We start from the raw sequence: 14,808 nt of genomic DNA on the forward strand, positions 1-14,808 counted from the left end.
ACAAAAACAAAACTTTTTTTAATTCACATTTTCTACATTAAAGTGCTGCGTCAAATATAAAATAAATTAAATTTAATAATTAAATATTAATTTATGTATATATGTAGAGCTTAAGAAGCAGTCGCAATGATTTTAGTAGTTTATTGAAGTGGGTTAAGATTGTTTAAGATAGAGGACTGCAATGAATATTCCCGGATGCATTCTTCATTTCCGCCAGCGATTAAGATCTGCAAAGTGACAGTGTTGTAGATATGTAGATACAGTTTTAATAACTAAACAGCAATTGCAAGTATCTACCGATTCATTAACATAAATAACAGTCGAACTGAAACCGTTTTTAAGCCATCAGGATAGTGTACACCAACCTGGGCAGCCAAGGACAAGAAAGTGTCCATAAGTCTGGAGAGCAGAAGACGCAGCACAGAAGTGCACAAAAAAAGCACTAAACCAATTAGAAAAATCTTGGTTGACCAATTACCGACCAATTTAGCGATTTATGCACGATATACAAAAGCATATTTAAAATTTTGCTAAACATTTAAGAACGCACACACATCCACATTTTGAACTGCAGCTTTATCGCGCCAAAATTTGTAACCACGAATAATTTCTTGTGTTGGCAATGCTATAAATACTTGTAATTTTGCCCGCAACATACGGCCACACTGACCATTAATTTGTAAATTCAATACTCAGGAAAGTTTTAAAATATTAGTGATAGAACATATATGTTTTTTAGTTATCGTTGGCAAAACTGAGAAAACGTTTTCATTAATTTTAGGTATTTTCAAAAGATGAATCATAACATCCTTCGTTTCAAACGCCACAGACTTATCTCCAGCCCTGACATTCGATAAGCACATATCGATAACGTCGTGATTGGGGTTGCCCCTACTCTAGCGCAAACAACACACACACGTGCACGTGACGACAATGAGTAAAAAACCGCATTCCATAAAAGTTCCCACCCAATACAGGGCGACTGCCAAGATATTGAAGGCGGCATTGGAGCAGCAGAAGTGCATCAAGACCCTGATATTCGCGGAGAAGCATGCAGTAAGTGGATAGGACCTCTCGTTCGCACATCAAGCCAATATGCGTATAACTTTTCTCTCTCGCACTTGCAGCGTACACGCTCTTTGCATACGGTGCTGAAAAAATTTAGCGAAAATCGTGTGGCGGTGGAAAAGGCCATCGAGGAGACAGGACTGCTCAGGGACAATCCCAGCTTTGATCCCAGTTTGGCCAAGATTCTAGTCACCGAACTGCTATTTGCCAGGAAGGAGCTAAACGGCGAAAGCAAACCCGTGCAAACGGTGCGAAGTTACAAGGAGCGCTTGCTGAATTCCATCGGAGATTTCGGGGTCAAGCGGAAAGGCAGGTTATCCGAACGATTACCAGTATTAGCCGGCTGAGATGGGCAAGAAGAACAAGAAACAACAGCAGGTCGATGTGGTGTCATCAGCTGCCACTGATGATTCCGCGGCTGTCATTGATTCTCCCGTGGAGCATCATACGCAGCCGGAGGACACCAGTGCGGAGGTCTTCCTCTGGCTGCTGGCCTACAGTGTGCTCATGTTCACGCTGCCCTTCTTGGGCTTCTATGGCGTCCGCAGCTGGCTGCAGGAGTCCTTCCCCCATCTGGACCTCTTCACGGTCAACTGTTGGTCAGTTCTCACGGCAGTTGTGGTTGTTAACCTAGTGGTGGCCATGTATGTATTAAAGGCTTTCCGCGAGAAGCCTCCACCACCCCTGGAACCCGTGCAGCAGGATGAGGAGGAAGAGCCGGAAGCTGCGGAGCCAAAGAAGGACCAGTAACTCAAGTGCTGCCAGCCAAGTCCAGATCATTTCGATCGTTAAAAGGACCAGTAACGACTCTTAACAACTCTTAATAAATCTTACTTTGGCAAAATTCTGAACTCGTCTTTTTGTTTGCCCACACAGAACCCAATCCTCGTTATGTGCGCATCAACACAAATCTATACAGTTTGGCGGAGGCCTTGGAGTACCTGTATAGCGAGGACTGGCGACGCAAGGAGCTGCCTGCGGATGCCAGCTATGCGGACTTTCTGACTGCCATCAAATCGCTGGAGGAGGACGAGTTCATGACCGATCTGCACGTGGAGGGTGTGCTCATTTTCCCTCCCAAGTGGTCCAACTATTGGGTCAGGCATCCGTTGGTGCACGGGAAGAGGTTTATACTGCAGAACAAGGCCACCTGTTTGGCCGCCGAACTACTTGCTCCGCCGACTGGGGCCACTGTGCTGGATATGTGCGCAGCTCCCGGTATGAAGACAGTGCACATATGCAACGTGATGCAAAACAAGGGATGCATCTACGCCGTGGAGCAGGACTACAAACGCTATAATACGCTGTGCGACATTACCGAGGAGGCTGGTTGCGCTATTGTAAAACCCATTTTTTCAGACGCCTTGGACCTAAGTGAGTTTTATATTTATATATTTCACAATGAATATTCAAAAAGTAATACGATTGAATTGCAGCACCCGAACGCTTTGCGGACGTAGAGTACATCCTGGTGGACCCCAGTTGCTCTGGCAGCGGAATGCAAAACCGCATGACCGTGTGCGACGAGCCGAAGGACGACAGGCGGCTGCAAAAGCTGCAGGGATTGCAAATAAAGATCCTGTCGCACGCGATGAGCTCCTTTCCGAACGTCAAACGCATCGCCTACTGCACGTGCTCGCTGTGGAAGGAGGAAAACGAGCAAGTGGTGCAGCGCTGTCTTCAGCTAAATCCATCCTACAAGCTGCTCAGCTGCAAGAAGGCATTGCGCAACAAGTGGCACAATGTGGGCGACACGGACTACCCCAATATTGGCAAGAACGTCCTGTATTGCTTGCCGGAAAGTGATCTTACCGATGGCATCTTTCTGGCCCTTTTCGAGAAACGCCGCGAAGGCGAAGTGGATTAGTTGTTTCAAACGCAAGAAGGACAATTGTTTTCTTAAATTGTAACCATTATCTTTATTTGGCACTTGAGCCATTGAATTTTTCATCTTCAGAATATGTGTACACCTTTTAAAAAAAAATAAAAAATTATATAATATGTTGGCGGTTGTTTCATGTGTGAAAAATTGATCAATGGTAAACAAAATTGAATAAATATATAACATATATATATATAGATATGTGTGTTGGAATGAATACTTGCGATACATGTAATAAAAATACTTTTCGCTTATATTTATCGAAAAGTGCGGAATGTCAAAATTTAAAATGTTACAATGAATGTGTAGCCGACGACGAAAGTGTTCCTTGCTATTTCCTTTAGCAAGATTTAAATTTAGATTAAATTCTAATGATACGATTGACAATTCGAAATTCAAAGTGTTCTTTTTCAAAATTTAGTAAAGATTGTATATCAATTGTAGATATATCGAAATTTTTCGGCCGCAAACGATCATTTTACGAAATGAGGGCGACCAGTTGCAGATCAATTCCATTCAACTTTCGGATTGTAAGATATCCCTATCGGCCACGACGATTAAACAAGTATTACGATATTGTAAGTCTTCTATAACATAATTAGTTTCCCTTTCACAGAAACAGACATAAATTCTTGAATTATTGACTTGGATATGAGTGATCGTTCGTTGTCTATACTATTAGAACTATAGGCACGAGATAACGCTCTAAAACTCTATAAAATCGAACGCGCCAGGCGCTATTTAAACGTACTGTCTATCTGGTTAACCCAGCTTTGATCGGAATGCGTATATATATTTCTTGTTATATAAACGCTGCAAAAGCTGCCAGAGCCTCTGCTCCAGCTGGATTCGCCCTCTCTAAACCTTCATCTGTTGCTTGTAGTAGCTGCTCTTGGCTAGGCGAAACGATTCCGCCTTGATCGCATCCTCCATGGTGATGATCGGCTTCTTGGGGCAGTACTTAATCGTGTGCGCCGAGTCCCCAGATGCCCCGCAGATGGGGCACACGTAGGTGCGTAGTTTGGGGCACAGCACTCGGTTAAAGTTATCTCGCACTGAGTGACTATTGATTACCGCCTCTGGTTCGTTGTTATTCTCACAAAAGACGCAGTGGCGGCTGATCTGTTGGGGAATAAGATAACAAATATATTTTGCAAGTTTTAATTCTCAGATCCACTCACCTCTTTAGCCTTGCTGTTGTATCGCTTGTACACCTTGTTGTTGTTATTATTGTTACTGGGATTAGAAGCTCCGCGCAGCTGTTCAGCCTGCACGGGAAATCCCAGACCCATTCCCACGCCGAGATTGGTGGACACAGTGGCCGATGCTTGGGCCTGCAAACCCATTGTATTGGTAGCGGCTGGCACATACGACATGTTTCGCCACACGTTGTTCAGATGCTCGCGGTAGTTGTTCAGCCAGTGGGTGGCGAGTGGTATGGGCATTAAGTTGCCGCCATTGACCTGCAGCTGGGCAGGATTGCGGCCCAGTGGCAGGTGCAGCCCCTGCTGTTGCTGATGCTGCTGCTGCGGTTGCGTCTGCGCCTGTGGCTGAGCACTCCCGTAGGACATGCGACCGAGATCATCGCTGGCATAGCCGTTGGTCGCGAAGTCCTGCATCACATCCTGCATCGAGCCAGCCGCATTTTCTGCGAATAGCAAGCTTTTCATTATCTTTTCCAGATCGATTTTTGTTTAGTATTCGCGTTTCAATTGCATTTCAGAAGTGTAATAGCAAATACGGATTAGTTTTTCCAGAAAAAGAAAAAACAGGAACAAACCAGAAAAAGCTGAGAACTTCTGGAAAATATAAGACGCAAAATGGCTTTCCGAAGTAAAAAAAAAAAAGGGAATAGCGAAAATGCTAAGGTCAATGGCCAAAAAGTCAGAGGCGCTCGAAAAACCTCTTGAAAGGGATACAATTGTTACGCAAATAGATATTTCAAAGCACATACAACATAGTAAGAAACATGTCATAAAAAATATACTACAATAAATTGCGAAAATCTGATATCTGCAGCAATTATTAATTTACAACATTTTAAAGTAAACACTTCTGTTTTGCTCTGTGCTTTCGTTCCCCTTTTAACTAAGCCCATGGCCATTGACTTTGGCATAACTGTACTTGTTCAGATAGTCATCTCGCTCTCGCGCATTGTTTTTGGCTATTCCGTTTTAAACGACGCCATATCGCTATTCGCCATTTCTTCTTACCTGCTGCGCTCGTCGTCACTTGCGCAAAGATTTTCAAGGATCGCGCAATCTCGTCCGTTTGCTGGTGACTCGCACTAGCCGCTGCCGCTGATGCAGCCAGCGCCAATTGGTGCTGCGCCATGGCCAGTTGTTGCTGCTGCTGGAGCAGCAAGTGGTAGTGGTACTGTCGCTGCAGAAGGAGCGAATTGGCGGTGGCTGCGTTGTTGTCGGCCAGAAAAGAAAAGTGCGTCGACTGCGCAGACGTCGACGGGTCAGGGGTCACCGGCGTAATGGGGGTGCTGGGCGGACTCAAAGCGACCGACGAGTTGACCCCACTGGTGTCCAAGTACAAGTCCTGCAGGCCCAGCATGTTGAGTCCTCCTCTGGCGTGAAAAGCAGAAAAGTTGTCCTGCAATTGGAAAATCTTTCCAGTCAGAGTCAACGAGGTAGGATTTGCAACACCTACTGCTGCTGCGCCACTGCCTTCCAAGTTGCTGCGGAACATGGCGAAAATCCGGGTCGAAAGTTACCGTTATCGCGCACTCTACTTTCCACAAATCCTCACCCAAAAACCAAGCACAGTTTATTTAACTGAAGTATTCGCGATACTTCTTTATCTAATAATAATGTACATTTAACTAAACTCGCTTCTGGGTTAAAATCGTGGCGCGGAGGCAAAAAAAAAAAACCGTATGTTCCTTAGACAACTTGAAACAACTGCGCACCGTACAGCACAACCTCGGCACAATTCCTGGAATTTTGTGGTAAAGCTACGCGCCAACTAACGGTTCTTGCCTAGAGGTGGCATAATGTAGATTTTCACATAGATTTTTCATAATAAGTATATCGATATTTTTAAGATAAGTAAAAGTGAAAGTTAAACTTAATTTTAGAAAACAATTTATTAGAAATTTAGTAGTGTGCTAAATTATGTTTAGTTGCTAAGAATATGTGCCACTATTTAAAAGCTGGACACCGCGAAATGGAAACGTGTACTACAACACAGCAACAAAGCCTGAGTTATCAACAAAAAATACGAAAACATCTCCCAAAACTAAGCACCCACACGCGTCGCTCGCCGTCACAACACAATCACTGCACACCACCATTCGAATTTCGCGCACTGTGACAACATCACATGATATCGGCGCGGGAACATCGGATTACCGACAAAACGAACTATCGCACGAGCCACCGCCGGCGACGAGCGCTCGTTTTGCAACACCGGCGCGCGCTGAACGAAGAGAACAGCTGACTGCTTGATACGTGCGTGTTTCGCGGCAGGAATTACATAAAGTTTAGAGCCTCTGACGCCAGACTCCCGAACTTTCGCTCCTATCAAACTACCTGCGAACGGTCACCTAATCCCCACCATGGTAGGTTACCTCTGATCCCGGTCATCACTGGCGTTCGCGCACATCCGTCCTTACATGTGCATATTTCGAGGTTAAAAAGGTGGAAACATTCAATGATTTTTTCTCCTTGCAGTACAGAATAGCTGCCCTTGCGCGGGATCGCGCCTGTCTCTTCACGTGCCAGCAGGCCTCGCAGAACCTGCAGCAGCAGCAGGTTAGAGTTTGGCTCATACAACCCCATGGCGCAACCGGTCTAAGTCATGACTTTACTCCGCAGCCTCGCTTTTATAGTGCGCCAGGTCGCAGGGCCGGCTTCTTCTCGCAGTTCTTCGACAACATGAAGGCGGAGATGGATAAGAACAAGGAGATCAAGGACAATATCCGAAAGTTCCGTGAGGAAGCCCAGAAGCTGGAAGAATCGGACGCCCTGAAGTCAGCGCGGCAAAAGTTTAACATTGTCGAATCGGAGGCGCAAAAGTCGTCTAGCATGCTGAAGGAGCAGCTGGGCGCCATTAAGGAGCGCGTAGGCGATGTTCTAGAGGAGGCCAGCAAATCCGATCTGGCCAAAAAGGTTACCGAGGAGCTCTCGAAGAAGGCTAGGGGGGTCAGCGACACGATCTCGGACACCAGTGGCAAGCTGGGCCAGACCAGCGCTTTCCAGGCCATCTCTAACACGACGACGACCATCAAAAAGGAGATGGACAGCGCAAGCATAGAGAATCGTGTCTATCGTGCTCCTGCCCAGTTGCGCAAGCGCGTCCAGCTCGACATGAGCGATAGCGATCGCGTTGTGGAGCCCAACACGGAAGCCACTGGTGAGTCTCCATTTTTTCCCTTCAATAAGATCAAAGGTCATGGCCATAATGTAATCTTACTTTGCAGGTATGGAGCTGCACAAGGACTCCAAGTTCTACGAGTCGTGGGAGAACTTCAAGAACAACAATACCTACGTGAACAAGGTGCTTGACTGGAAGGTTAAATACGACGAGTCTGAGAACCCTGTGATCCGTGCCTCCCGCCTGCTGACCGACAAAATGTCCGACGTCATGGGCGGACTCTTTTCGAAGACGGAGCTTTCGGAAACGATGACGGAGCTGGTGAAAATCGATCCGAGCTTTGATCAGAAGGATTTCCTCCGCGATTGCGAAACGGACATCATTCCAAATATTCTGGAATCGATTGTCCGTGGGGACCTGGAGATTCTGAAGGACTGGTGCTTTGAGAGCACTTTCAATATTATCGCAAATCCCATTAAGGAGGCTAAGAAGGCCGGCCTGTACCTGGACTCCAAGATCCTCGACATCGAGAACATTGAATTGGCAATGGGCAAGGTCATGGAGCAGGGCCCGGTACTGATCATCACGTTCCAAGCCCAGCAGATCATGTGCGTGCGGGACCAGAAGAGTCAGGTCGTCGAGGGCGATCCGGAGAAGGTGATGCGGGTGCACTACGTCTGGGTGCTGTGCCGCGACCGCAACGAACTCAACCCAAAGGCTGCCTGGCGGCTGATGGAGCTGTCCGCCAACAGCTCAGAGCAATTTGTTTAGCGCGCTGCCACGACTTTCTTTTTTACCGAGCCGTTTAAGTTTCCCTCATTTTCTCATCCAAAAAACAAACGAAAAGATTACTGGACACTGAGCATTGACGACGAACTGACCACGAACTCGACCCGCAGGAATCTATCAAGTGTGTACAAAGGTTTCGCTTTCGATTGCTTTGAAAGTTTTGTCCGCCACTAGTCAACTGCGTCCGCCCGGCAGGGGCTGCTGGTCGGTCCCGTGAACGATTCCCCCACGAATTCCGGGCACAGCAGACTGCCGGCTCCGGCGCGGCTCATCCTCCAAAATGACGCCCCGGTTGTCCGTTCCTTGCGGCCACGCCCACCTCCGGCCCACTTCCGGCTAGCACGGAAGCAGTGTTCGGTGCGGGGATTGGCCGTCGGGATCGTGGTTCCTCCGCTGGTGTCCTGGCCAAATCTATAATGTTGAAGCTTAAAGTGCAACCGCCGGTGTATAAGGCGTATAAGTAGTGACCATAAGCAAATTGTTGAGTGTAGTTGAGTTTAGGTATTTTAAGGCCCCAACCCCTCCTGACAACCCCCCACCCCCCCTACCACACCCCTTCTCTTGTAAATATGGAATTCGCTCGGGGCAGCTTGGGCACCGTAAATTGACTGTACACACAGAATCCAAAGAGTTGTATGTACGTACACATCGAGCGCCACTCAGAATGTCTAGAAAAATAAAAATACTTCAATATTTTTACATGTACCACTTAAGCAGCGAATTCTTGAGAAATAAGTGTTATCTTACCTTACCCTAATCACAGACATCCAAGTTTATGGTTGCCCAATGGATTGGGCAGCCGTAAGCGCTACTTGCTACTAAGTGGGCAAAATAAAAAATCCAATACTTTTACATAATCCATTTTTAAAACATGGAATGCTTTATTTTAATTTCACCTTGATTAATAGGTAGCACGAGTACCATACACTTGCTGTTTTGAGGGAGAAAATAGTTTGTTGCTCAAATAAAAATGTTTGAAAATACCTAAACAGTCATTGTTTTCCATGCATGTGATTCATATATCTCAAAAATTTAAAAAATATTTTGATGTTTGTAGGCAAAAATAGTGATTATAAATAAGAGAAATTATTTGATGAATAATTAGTATTAAACAGCCTATAAATATATTATTTTCTAAATCATAATGTCCCTTAATATATAAAAGAGCGCATATCAGGAATAAAATTTACTGAATAATAATAATAATAAATAAAATGTTAACGAGCAAGGTGGTAAAATGCGAGCAAAGTTAAGTAAGCTAAGTAATTTATTGGTTTCGACTACCCCCAACAGTCAGCCAATGTTACTACCTCGATCGCTTAACAGAGAGTTAACAGAGTTGGGGTTAACGCGGCTGGCTCTCAGCTTGAGTTTGTCATTCCGCACGGAAAGCTCGTCGCGAACGCACGTAAAACTGGGCAGCGGAGAAATAAAATAAACATTTTCAAGTTGGCCCGCAGAATAAGCCGAACGAGCGCTTAATCATCCAAAAGAGTCCAGCGATCGAGTAGCGCGTAACCTGTGCGTGAGTGATAAGGAGCTAATTGATAAAGGAAGTGACGGTGCCCGCATATCTATTCGTACATAAATTCGCAATATGGCACTGCGAAAAAGTTTGGTCTTCGGCAGCGCATTTCTGTTGGTTCTGCTGCTGGCGGAGTGTAAGTACCACGACAGATAAAAAGATATATCCACAGTGACAACGGGCGCAGCAAGATAGATAGACCCAAGCAGAGACACGCACACTCGATGTTTCTCCACTTCTGCAGCGAAACTAGTTTGCAGCGCAGCTGGATGGGATCGAGATGGAGCGGCCACTTGGCTAGACAGCTAACAGTTTACGGTTCACCCTTTGCCTTAAGTGCCAGGCCAAGATCGAAGACCAGGTCCGGTTCGGGCCGCCTTTGTGGCGATGCCCGCCCGGTTTACAGCGCATAAATATGTGGTTTTATTGAATGGGTCGACCGCCCGTCGTCCCGTCGCAATGAATCGTCGTCCATCAAGGTCCCGCCAGGTCGCGAAATTAAATTGCAAGACTTTAATTCCACGGGGGACTCCATCCATCCAGCTGGCTCGCAGTGCAGATAAGATTTCGCCAGGCTTTTTGCGCTATATTGGTAAATGATCGATACGCAGGCATTGTAAGTTAACAGTTGTGGTCAAAATAATAGGCAATGTGGTATAGATCCTGCCAAAAGATGGATAATTGGGTTTTAGATATTTTATTTAAATTATTAAGTTCTAATAGTACAATTTGTTCAAATGATAGCTTACATTCTAGCATTGGATTTTTATGTTTTTTTTTTCATTTTTAAGTTAGAAAACCAATTAATTTCATTTAAATATCATCTGGCCATAGGTTTTTTACATAAACCCTAAAATTTCCATACTTTTACTGCATATAACCAACGAAATTACTTTATAACAAATGACTACCGTGCTTTCCTGCAGATTATAAGATGTCAGAACTTTATGAGCTGGGTCTTAACTTATATTATTTGTCCTAAAGATGTTAGCACCCGCAACTTACTGATAAGAAATTCCCGACTCTTTGACACTTGTCAAAAGTGGATCAAGTTTTCTTCGGTTCGAGGCTTTGGCCTATCGTCACGTACTGAATTCAAAACTGGGTGACTTACGAATGTCGAATGCAATAAATTGCAAGACATCATGGCTGTATCATGTATCATGTGCTTTTTACCAATTTAATTGGCTTTTGCTTGTGGAATTTTTGGAAGCTCACCAGCTAACGCGCGATTTTGACGCGATTCGTGAGCGGTTTATGCGAATCCCAAAGCGATCGGCATTGGCGAATCGTTTGTGGCATTAGAAATGTGTTTATTGTCTGAGTTCTGCTATATAGTATATATATATATATACGGACAGGTTTGCAAAATAACCATACGTATTCAAACAAATCTTAAGGTGTACAGTGGCAGTGAGTAAAGTATGAATGGAATGAATATAGGTGGTTATTAAGTTTCTGAAAACAAGATATAGGATATATTGCTATTAAATTCATTATACAATATTTTTAAGTTGTATTTGTTTTCCCTATTTTATTGAAGCCAGCATTGCTATTTCACTGACCTCGTCTGTGCTAATTAATGCTGTTTTTTTGAGCCGCAACACGCTTTAACTTTGTTTGCCAGCAAGCGTAACCCCAAATTCATTGTCAACTGATAAAAACCAAGTCGTATTGTCTGGGTCTGGCTAGTTCTGAATAAAATCACAGTTGGCTGATAAGGAAACATATCTGCAATTTGGCTGAAAGGTGCTAGTTGCGGAATCTCGGGGTAAAGGGTAAATATTTGCGCTTCCCCTGAAACCGAGAAGATCTGTGTTTTCTCATTCAGGTAGCACGATAAGCTGTAACCAAATACCGGCTAATTCAACCGAATGCATTATCTCATTTCGGCTTAATTGCTTTCTCTTTTAGCCCAAGCCAAGCCCTCGCAGGATTTAAGCAAACCGCAGACGAAGGAGGAGCTGAGTGATCTGGCGGCAGGAGCTGGAGCAGCACGAGGAGTGCCGGTGGCGGCCAAAAATAAGACAGCTGTCGTGGAGGTGAGTTGGCCAAACAAAACGCTGGGCATGGGTAACTGGGCCAGGCCAAAAGAGAGCCGGGCAACGGGACAACTCGACAAAGCCAGACCAAAACCACTCCAACTGGAATCACACTGGACGCACTGACGCACTAAGTAACGAACGACCCCAGAAGCTGAAATACGAGCCAGGCCAAATGCATTACTGCATTTCGGGTTTATTTTTACCCAGAACCGGAAATTTACGCTTTTTAAAAATGTTTATTTACTTTTCACTTTGATTTAAATGCAAAAGCCAGCAGAAGACACGCGCAGCGTTCGCCTTTTAAGGGGCTGCCAAGAAACGCTTATAAAGACAAAAATAAAAAGCTCACGCACAGTAACTTTGCATAAAATTATAAGCAAAAAACTTGGTCTAGAGGGGGGTGTGCCCCCTCAACGCCTTGGTCACGAAACTCCATCGGAGTGGAGGCATTATAATTGCGGGAGATAATACCCCAACCATATTGCCCACACTTGGGTGAGTCACCATGGAATCGGATTCTAGGTAATCCCTCCGACTGTCGTGACGTTTCAATGAATGAAGTTTAGAAAACCCCTTTGGACCGCCACAAGGGTAATCCCCAATCAGATTACGATTTTTGAGATCTCCCAACTCGATCTTGTCACCTTTTTTTGTTGTATGGCTTGCTTATAATCGTTAGTTGTTAACAAATCGGCCAATTACACGAGATAGAGCGGCTAAAAAGCAAATAAGATTGAGACAGCGACAGTAAAACCAGTCACGTATTGTTACTGGCAATTACAAAAGTTTGTATCTCGATCTCGACGGTCATCGGGGTCAGCAATCTACATATACAAAGGGCAATTGGGGATACAAGATACAAGATATAGTATGTGAGAGTGATCTCTGGTAGTCAGCATTTGGCAAAACAACTTGGTTTTTTTTATGGAAAAATAGTATGGGTAACCTAACACACATATTATGCAAGATAAGTTCGAGCGACCTTACTGATAACTTGGCTAGTTTAGACAGCTGGAAGTGAAACTAAACTGAGATGAGTACAATTTTCATAGCTGTTTCGCTTGGAAAGTAGACTCTGTTATCACCTTAACTCGGGTAATTGAGACATAAGTCTCTGCTTTAAGTGATGATTAATATTTGGCTTACGCAAAGCCTCGAAATTTTCAGTTGTGAGTCAGCGAGGCTTCCGATTTCCATGGATATATTTCAGTTTTAATTGTTAGTCTCGGTTACCATGTCAACTATGTGGCTTAATAGAACGCTCAATTTTAAAGCGTACTGGTTTAAAACTTGTTTAATAATAGGGGAAAGTAATGAGTCCATACAAAACATTAGCATGTTTATAAAGCAATTACAATTTGATTACGACTACTTTTAACAATCTCTAAAATTTCTACTTCTGAGAAGCACTTTGAAAGCCGGATTTTTAAAGCTACTTTATTCGTTTGCATAAGTAAAGATGATCTCAAGAAGCTACAAGGCACTTTAAAAAATATTAAACACGCCCCCACAATTCAGTGACTTTTGCATCGCCCACTTTCAAATGTGAGTTCCAAATTCGGCATAGAACTAGCATAGAATCACGTGCCGTTTAAAAATCAATTACTCAGTCGACAGTCGAAAGTCGAAAGCCACAACGATGATACGAGCCTTCTTTTGCATACACAGGGAAAAATAAATTGACGCAACGAATAAATTTAATATATACACACGAAAATATGACAAATAATTAGTGAACATACGTTAAATTCAGCTTAGACATGTTGATGAAGCTTGACTAATATTAGCATGTTTTACTAACTAAAATTTAATTTAATTTAAATTGCAGGATACTCCCTACGATTCCGACTCAGAGGCGGAATCGGAGGAGCAGCTGCATCGGTCGTATCCCCACCGCGACGAGGACCAACTAAACTCGGCCACCAATTTGGTCTTGGCACAGAACTACAAGTACGATGTGGAGATCCTGGAGTCTGGCGATGCCGACCAAGACGACAGTAGCATGGACGACGTGGACGATCTGGAGGAGCGTTTCAAGGGACGCGGTGTGGTCTTCAGCACGGACACCGAGACCTTCGCCTCCGAGAACATCGAGATGAGCCCGGTGGTCATGCAGCCGAATGCGGTTAGCCAGGGACACGTGCTGCTCGGCGTCGTGGTGGTGGCACTGGCCTTGGTCTCCATCGGCCTGTACGCCGGCCTGGTCAACTGGCGCTCGCACCTGGAGTGAGTTCTCCTGGCTAATTGCTCTAATTTCCATAGTGCTAATTCATTTACCATCTCTTTTCACCATCACCAGGCAGCGGTATGGAATGCGCGAACGACTGGTCAACCACGACTTGGAGGAGGAAGCGGCTGGTGTCGACGACGTCGATTATCACGTCTATGCACCGACCACGACGCCAGCTACGCCTAGGGCGTAGTCCGTTTCGAAATCTGGTCCGATTCAATTCAATTCGATTCGATCCGACGGTGCACTTCAATTGGACCTGGTTTCGGTTTAAAGTGCACACTCACCACTTAATTCAGACGAGACGACGACGACAATTCATCGCAGCCTCAGCCGAGGATGGTGGAGGAGAGACGGTGCTCAATCGTCTAATGTATGCCATAAATTTCCACGACAAGCTGAAAAGCATTTCAGCTTCCCAATTACACTCTAATGGCGTTGCTAAAGGTCACGCCGATTTCTAACAGCGCAGTTGACAAGACCAATTAGTTAATAAGTTTCTGTGATATTGTTCTAGAGATTCTTTTGTACGTCCTTGCACTAACAATACGCATAGAACCCAAGTTGGTAATCGATAATAAAAACTATATGTAAATGTAAATGAATATTTAACTTTGGCGTCTTCATTTCATTACCTCTTTCACAGCTGCTTAAGGCACTTTTATCAATGAATAAGTAATTTAAAAATAACCAAACATGTTCTCTGGTTTGATTCATTTTGAATTTTATTGGATATAAATCTTTACAAGTCTTTTTTACACTTAACACACTCAGGTTAGCCATTAAATCAAAAATAACCACACAAAGAACGAGTTACACACTCAATAAAATGCAACAGAATAAGGTATTTTTGGAGTTAACATGTCATCATACTTTGTTTTTATTTGTAATGCAATCTATTATTCTTTCTTAACCTTAAAATAAAAAATTGTACCCCTTAAAAATT

The 14,808-nt window shown here is 44.3% G+C and overlaps 5 protein-coding genes across 8 annotated transcripts; 4 read left to right on the top strand and 1 right to left on the bottom strand.

The window, feature by feature from the left end:
- Window positions 1-884: 884 nt before the first annotated feature.
- On the top strand, window positions 885-3,069 carry LOC116800176 (probable 28S rRNA (cytosine-C(5))-methyltransferase). Its single transcript, XM_032723408.1, has 4 exons — window positions 885-1,056; window positions 1,128-1,377; window positions 1,945-2,442; window positions 2,505-3,069. The coding sequence occupies exons 1-4, from the start codon at window positions 934-936 to the stop codon at window positions 2,933-2,935; spliced, it is 1,302 nt and encodes a 433-aa protein (XP_032579299.1). The 5' UTR covers window positions 885-933; the 3' UTR covers window positions 2,936-3,069.
- LOC6619102 lies at window positions 1,371-1,915 on the top strand. The gene has a single exon (XM_032723410.1). The coding sequence runs from the start codon at window positions 1,417-1,419 to the stop codon at window positions 1,816-1,818; it is 402 nt and encodes a 133-aa protein (XP_032579301.1). The 5' UTR covers window positions 1,371-1,416; the 3' UTR covers window positions 1,819-1,915.
- Window positions 3,070-3,074: 5 nt separating the features above from the next.
- Window positions 3,075-9,045, top strand: LOC6619103 (mitochondrial import inner membrane translocase subunit TIM44). 3 transcript variants are annotated; one of them, XM_002043307.2, is made up of 4 exons: window positions 3,075-3,528; window positions 6,631-6,711; window positions 6,775-7,312; window positions 7,380-8,934. In XM_002043307.2, the coding sequence occupies exons 1-4, from the start codon at window positions 3,322-3,324 to the stop codon at window positions 8,042-8,044; spliced, it is 1,491 nt and encodes a 496-aa protein (XP_002043343.2). In that variant the 5' UTR covers window positions 3,075-3,321; the 3' UTR covers window positions 8,045-8,934. The 3 variants fall into 3 exon arrangements, with proteins under 3 accessions (XP_002043343.2, XP_032579297.1, XP_032579296.1); XM_032723406.1 differs by lacking the exon at window positions 3,075-3,528 and adding an exon at window positions 6,365-6,518 and having other exon boundaries at window positions 7,380-9,045; XM_032723405.1 differs by lacking the exon at window positions 3,075-3,528 and adding an exon at window positions 6,365-6,518 and having other exon boundaries at window positions 6,631-7,312; window positions 7,380-9,045.
- Window positions 3,183-5,918, bottom strand: LOC6619104 (protein nanos). Of its 2 annotated transcripts, XM_032723409.1 has the most exons (4): window positions 5,609-5,917; window positions 5,164-5,551; window positions 4,132-4,598; window positions 3,183-4,072 (listed from the first exon to the last, which is right to left on the bottom strand). In XM_032723409.1, exons 1-4 carry the CDS (start codon window positions 5,645-5,647, stop codon window positions 3,809-3,811), a joined length of 1,158 nt encoding a protein of 385 aa, XP_032579300.1. In that variant the 5' UTR covers window positions 5,648-5,917; the 3' UTR covers window positions 3,183-3,808. The 2 variants fall into 2 exon arrangements, with proteins under 2 accessions (XP_032579300.1, XP_002043344.1); XM_002043308.2 differs by having other exon boundaries at window positions 5,164-5,918.
- Window positions 9,046-9,431: 386 nt separating the features above from the next.
- On the top strand, window positions 9,432-14,467 carry LOC6619105. Its single transcript, XM_002043309.2, has 4 exons — window positions 9,432-9,723; window positions 11,502-11,629; window positions 13,461-13,858; window positions 13,932-14,467. Exons 1-4 carry the CDS (start codon window positions 9,660-9,662, stop codon window positions 14,053-14,055), a joined length of 714 nt encoding a protein of 237 aa, XP_002043345.1. The 5' UTR covers window positions 9,432-9,659; the 3' UTR covers window positions 14,056-14,467.
- Window positions 14,468-14,808: the final 341 nt, after the last annotated feature.

This window comes from Drosophila sechellia, chromosome 3R, assembly GCF_004382195.2.
Source record: "Drosophila sechellia strain sech25 chromosome 3R, ASM438219v1, whole genome shotgun sequence".
In the NCBI taxonomy this organism is placed as follows: Eukaryota; Metazoa; Arthropoda; class Insecta; order Diptera; family Drosophilidae; genus Drosophila; species Drosophila sechellia.